The 6,000-nt window shown below is 45.0% G+C and overlaps 1 protein-coding gene across 5 annotated transcripts in view; it reads right to left on the bottom strand.

The window, feature by feature from the left end:
• Positions 1 to 1,594: 1,594 nt before the first annotated feature.
• The window catches only part of Trub1 (TruB pseudouridine synthase family member 1), a 41,124-nt gene continuing 36,718 nt past the window's right edge, over positions 1,595 to 6,000 (bottom strand). For 4 of the 5 annotated variants that reach the window (XM_039084701.2, XM_008760538.4, XM_039084692.2 and 1 more), the window contains 2 exons: positions 4,910 to 4,966; positions 1,595 to 4,241 (listed from right to left, as the gene is read on the bottom strand). In XM_039084701.2, the coding sequence (XP_038940629.1) occupies positions 3,982 to 4,241; positions 4,910 to 4,966 (317 nt within the window). In that variant the 3' untranslated portion in view covers positions 1,595 to 3,981. The remainder of the gene's footprint in view (positions 4,242 to 4,909; positions 4,967 to 6,000) is intronic. The other variant, NM_001012173.1, reaches the window with a different exon arrangement.

Genomic DNA, 6,000 nt, shown 5'->3' with positions numbered 1-6,000 from the left:
CACAGTGACCTATGGCTGGAAGCCTAATGCTCAATGGTGGAAGGTTCCAGAAACCAGCCAGACCATCTCCTTTGTCTTCAAAGGTGAGTAAACTGAGTCCCTCAAAGACAGAGACTGGTCTCCGATCAGAGAGCTGGTTAGTGACAGACACAGAAGCTGTCTGTTTTCTGATAGATGAATAGAAAACAATTCCTAACAACTTTCTGACTGGCCTCAGCGTTTTTAATGTCACTATGAAGACATCTGATTGTAGAGCTCGATTTACTTGACAATAAGTGACAGTATTTCCGAATGGAGGGCCATGGAGTCTGTGTTTGACATCTGGATTTAACAGCTGGACAGGGCAAGCTACAGCTGCTCACACAACTCATCAAGAACAAAACAGTTTACAACAGTCCTTCTTCTTAAATTTTAAGGCTGTTACAGTAATTTCCGTGGCCAAACTGCACACTGTTATCTTTGTCTTAATAAATGCATCCCTGCATTACGGTGTCCTTACTACATTTTTGCATCATTCAGATCACGATACGATTTGAATTACCTTCTTCCTCACCATCTAATGGAACCTCAAAATGTTTGCTGTAAGTTTGGTATGGATTTCGACTGGTCAGGGGGAGGGGTATAAACCTTACCAGCGTCCCATAGGCGGGCAGTTCTTGATGAGTCAGGAACCTTGAGTTAACTCATGAGAGAAGGACCCCGTGAGCTGGGGAAATGTCAGTGTATCCCTTGTTCACCAACCACAGCTTTGAATCCGAAAAGAACAAATTCCTGTCATTTTAATCCTTGAAGATTTTAAGGTCAAACAACATTCACATGAGCCCAACATTTCTCAGAAACCTAAGAGTTAAATAATCACAGCGAGGTGACTTGCTATGTTACAGGCTGGGCTATCTGCAGAAAACTCTAACTTCCTTTTTGCCCGTAAGCAAAATGACTTTATCGTGCCAAGTATATTAAGGCCTAGAATACACAAGTCACATGTATTTCTCTGATGTTTTGATTAAATTTTAAGAAGGATGGATCTTGAGCTATTCCAGACCTCGGGTCTTGGTTTCAGCTACCCGTGAAAGTTAAGAATACTTAAAATTTTTAATCAATTTTAATTATTCATACTTACACATCTGATGGTAGCAAAGGGGGTTGAATGAGGAAACTGAGTCAGCAAAACCTAAGACGTTTACAAAGCGAGACACAGGTTGTTGGTGCTGCCAGCCCTGGGCTCTCAAGTGCTCCAGGAGATGGCCCTGGGCATGCCTGGGAGGATGATCCTGACAGGTTAATTGAAGAGGGAGGCCTATGTCAGCAGTGTGCAGGGCCGTTCCCTGGGCAGGGGTCCTAGACTGCGAAAGATGGAGCGAGGCAGCAGAGCAGCACCATTTGCTGCTTGCTATTCCCCACTGCAGATGTGTGTGACTAGGGTCTGGACCTCCCTGCTCTGGGATCCTTTGCTGCAGACAGAAAAGCACTCCTCTTTAGGTCCCTTTTGTCACAGCACTTAATCACAGGTCCTGGGAAAGACACTAAGGAAGGCCAGGAAAACTACTTCTGCTGAGTGCTGACTGCAAATAACTTTGTAACTTATAAAGAAACATACAAAGAAACCACCGAGATGTTTATTTATACAAATGAACAGGGAGTGAAGGTAGGTCACGCAAAGGCAGAGAACTTTTAATAACACTGTATGAAATCCCCGAACAATGGTGGTATGAAATGTTGCAGCCCGGGGGCCACAGAACTGTTCTCATTGCTTTCCCTAAAATAACACTACAAGAATGTGTCCTAAGAAAATGGCTGCTCCTGTGTGCAGCCCCAGGAAAGCAGTTTAAATGAACCGAGGACTGGTATACTCATCAGGACTAAACACACTCAGATAAAATCATATGGAAAGTCTTTAGAGCACACCTAAATAAAGAGGAAAATATAATATAAAAATAAAATCCAAAATGAATGCAATAAGATGGTGAACATTATGGGCATTTTAAAAATCTACATAATTTCTCCAGCATTTTCAAACAAAAGGAAAAGACAGGCTACTGTTTCTAGAACTTGCTTGCTTTTTCATAAATTCTACTCTCTTCTATGACAAGAGTGTAGACATAAATTTTAAATTGAAAAAAGAAAAAAAGGAAAAAAGCAGCCCCTAAGCTGTGTAGTCTATTCAGATTTGAGCTGTTCATGAAGACACACTATGTGCAGACTGAGTTGTTCTAACAGGCAGCAGGATCTAACATCACCTTTGGTTACACAAATTACAGGACACTAGGAAGGAGTAAGGAAAAATATAATCATGCAGGGTCTCACTCTGTGGTCCTGGCTGACCTTGAACTCACAGAGAGCCACAAGCCCATGCCTCCTGCATGCTGGGATTAAAGATTCACCATGACACCAGGTTCAAAACTACAAAACTTCTAGTTCATGAATTTACCATAATACAACACTGGGTGGGGGGGGGTTGGTTTTGTTTTTGTTTTGTTCTTACGAATAGTCTTTAAATGTAAAAACATTCCATTCTTTTGTTTAATGTGTGTGGAGGTGGGCATGGGTGTGTGCACACTGCAGGGTGTCTGTGGACAATTAGTAGGGAGTAAGTTCTCACATAGGTCGCCCAGGATCAAAACTCAAGTCATCAGTCCTGGGGTCACCCGCTGAGCCTTCTTGCCTCCCAGAGTTACCTTTGATAATTTTATTAAGAATGTTGCCAGTATACCAAGAATGTCCTGTTGAAGCACCTAACATCTTACATTAGGTTTACATTACATTAACCACAATAAAACCATCAGCCTACCTATTTAAAATATTTTAGAGGCAACAACCTCTGAAAAGAAAAGGTATGGAATATAAAAACTTGTGTCTGATGAAAGGTTAATAAATCACATAATAAACCACAGTGTAGACCGCATTACAGTCCTGTAGGAGACAGCGGTGATGCCCGTAGTCTCTACACTTGGGAGGTAGAAAGAGGAGGAAGCCTGGCTACATGAGGGGGCATCCTGCACTAAGTCTCTATACCTTTTAAAGTAATTATTTTATTTATGTGTGTGGAGGCCTGGGTGTTCACGGGCCCACGAGGCCGGAGGTGGGTGTTGTGTCTCCGGTAGCTGAAGTAACAAGGGCCACCTGCTGGGGGGGGGGTGGGGTCTACACCCCAACGCCTGCTGGACAGGCAGAGAGTCCTTGCCTCTCAACACACAATGAAAGAATAGACATTCCCATGACCAAACAATGACGCACTCATAAGAATTTGTTTTAAAATGTGATCATGTTCCTAGTAACTCCAGAAGCCATGTCACTGGATCAGGTTCCGCAGTCACGGAGAGGCACTAAAGAACGGGCAGCAGAGAATTTTAATTCAAGATACATCCTTTAGTTTATATTCTGAAAGATCCCTTTTTAGTAACTTGACACCATGTGGCTGACCACAGAAATAGCTGCCACAGAGTACACAGCTCCAGGAGCCGAACTCTGCTGAAAATAGGGATGGAATGAATCACCTCTTCAGCTATTTCCACTCTGCCAGTGGTCGGAGCAGGAGTTTGTGCACTTACAAATATTTATTAGGGAAACGTTTCATTTCAAGATCTAAGAAACACAGTCACAGATGACTTCAGCCCACCAGCGCTTCCCAGCAGCCACAGCTCTGCAAACACACAGGACGGGATGGCTCAGCACTGAGCACTTCGAATATTAAGAGGATTTCAGAACAATGAGCGCCCTCCCCCAGTCTGACAGAGTGGATATGATACCTCTGTGGGACTTGCAGCTCAGACCTCAGTCCTCTGTGACTAGAATTCTGTTCAACTTTTTCACAGGAAAAAGACTAAGGGAAGATCAAATTCAGAAAACTTATTTATCTGAATCCAGTCATATCCATCATTCAGAGACATTACGACATCTTGCAAAGACCTGAAGAAGTGTGTGGGCATTCCTGGGTCAGGTCAGGATATACACCAACCCGGAAATGATCCTCCCCGGCCGGGCTCAAAGCGTCTTAACTGTGTCGTCTTCTCTCTTTGTCTCCCTTAGAGTTATGTACCCACAGCTTAAGGCCTGGTCACTGGACGGCTCGGATTTGGATTTTTTAAACGTCAGCTCCTCTGGCAGAAGGGACGTGCAGCGCTTGAGGGACTGTGCGATGTCATTGATGGTCCATCTGTCTTCGGGGAGCGCATGCTGTGCCAGTGTAAAGGGCCCCTGTTTGGTGCGGGTCAGCTCCAGCACGGTGGCACAGGAAGAGAGTTCTACGGCACCCAAAAGTAAGAACGCAAGGTCAGCCACGAGTCTTCCAGTTAACAGAGCTCACCTCTGACCTCTCAGGGTGCCAGCCCAGCACAAGAGCCCAGAGCCTGAGGTAAGTCAATGCTTAGGCAGGGAAGATGACGTAGGGATTTAAACTTACACTTGTTTGTCACACTTGGCATATGAAGCAAGCCCAGGACATGAACATTCCCAATACTCTGCAAATAGGATAATGTAACCTGCCCACCGTCCTGTGACCAGGGAACCGTGGAGGCAGAGCCTGCCCTTTCTGGGTGCTTAAGATTGTGGCTTCCAGGTTTTTTTAATTGACTTGAATCAATGTAAATAATTTTTAGATGGATAAATTTTTTTCCTGACCTCTACTTTCAGTTAAAATGCTTTTTACTTGGAAAAATGTAGGCTTTCTACCCGCTCTCTCTGTGTTCCTCGTCTGCCCGTCTCTGTGCTCCTCCTCCATTACCAGCACCTCGAGGCAGCCACCAGGGCTCAGAAGTGCACACCATAAACCCACAATGCATCTGAGCTAAGAGCAGCCGTTCGCTCAGTTCCTCAGCCGCTGCTCGGGAAAATGGAGAACAGAGATTTCCCTCTCCCGCCATAGAGGAGCGTTACTCTCTGCATGACGGTTCATAATTCACTCCCTGCTTACCTTTGCCAATGTCACTGACCAAGCTTCGGATGTAAAAGCCTCCTCCACATTCAACATCTGGAAGGTTAACAGCACTGGGTGAGAGGCTGACCTCAGAGAGCCCCACTTTACATAAAAACGATGCTCTTCAACACATGTAAAAACGACTATGCAAACAATGGAGCCATAAAATATTTATGTGCTAAACCATAAATTATTCATCTGGCAGCATATGTGTTTGTGAGATTCAAAAGTCTGAGTGTGGAGTCGGCAGAAAGTCATGAACACATTTTAAATTAACTGGCAAGCCAAGCCACCTAATACCTTGGCCTTGTTCATTTAATAGGCTTGAAAGAGAAACCCCAGCTCTGCTCTCATGAGCTGGGGATGCTAAAAGTATTTTCAGATTTGTATACTTAGTTCATTTACTATGCTTGAAGTGGTCAGAAATCAGATTTTATAGCATTTGGGGGAAAAAATATATAACCAAACACCAACCAAAAAATCCCTTTACCAACGAGAACTGTGCTTGGAGTGTGTACTACATGGAGAGTCCTGTGTTCTTGAGTGTTTCCTCAGAATTATTTCTGAGAAAAACGTAACCAAAACATGAAACAAATCTAAGCCACACGGTGCCGTCGAGCTGACAGCCGTCTCCTGGTGCACGCTTGGCAGAAAGCAGGGCGTGCAGTAGGAGCTCATCAGCACCCTGAGTGGGGCATCCACCTTTGTCTCTAGTTGCATCCAAATGCTTTTCTACAGCCGCATCTGAGACAACTGAGACAGGAAGGGGGCGGAGCACCGGATGAACTGGGTGTGTGTGTGTGTGTGTGTGTGTGTGTGTGTGTGTGTGTGTGTATGTGTGCATGTGTGTGTGCGTGCGTGTGCGTGTGTGTGTGTGCATGTGTGTGTGTGCGTGCGTGTGTGTGTGTGCGTGCGTGTGCGTGTGCGTGCTGGTGACATATGTGTGACACTCCTCTTTGCAGGGGCCAGGCACACAGGCTCTTCCACACTCCCCAGTCAATAGAGTGCAGCACTTCTCTGACTCAGGGCAGCCAGGAAACCCGACCCTTCTCGTTCGTTTTATTGCTCTCAGTGCAGTGGGACCTGCG

The sequence above is a fragment of the Rattus norvegicus genome, chromosome 1 (assembly GCF_036323735.1).
Source record: "Rattus norvegicus strain BN/NHsdMcwi chromosome 1, GRCr8, whole genome shotgun sequence".
NCBI classification, from domain to species: domain Eukaryota; kingdom Metazoa; phylum Chordata; class Mammalia; order Rodentia; family Muridae; genus Rattus; species Rattus norvegicus.
Note: the sequence above shows the minus strand (reverse complement) of the source record. Positions and strands in the feature narration are given on the sequence as shown.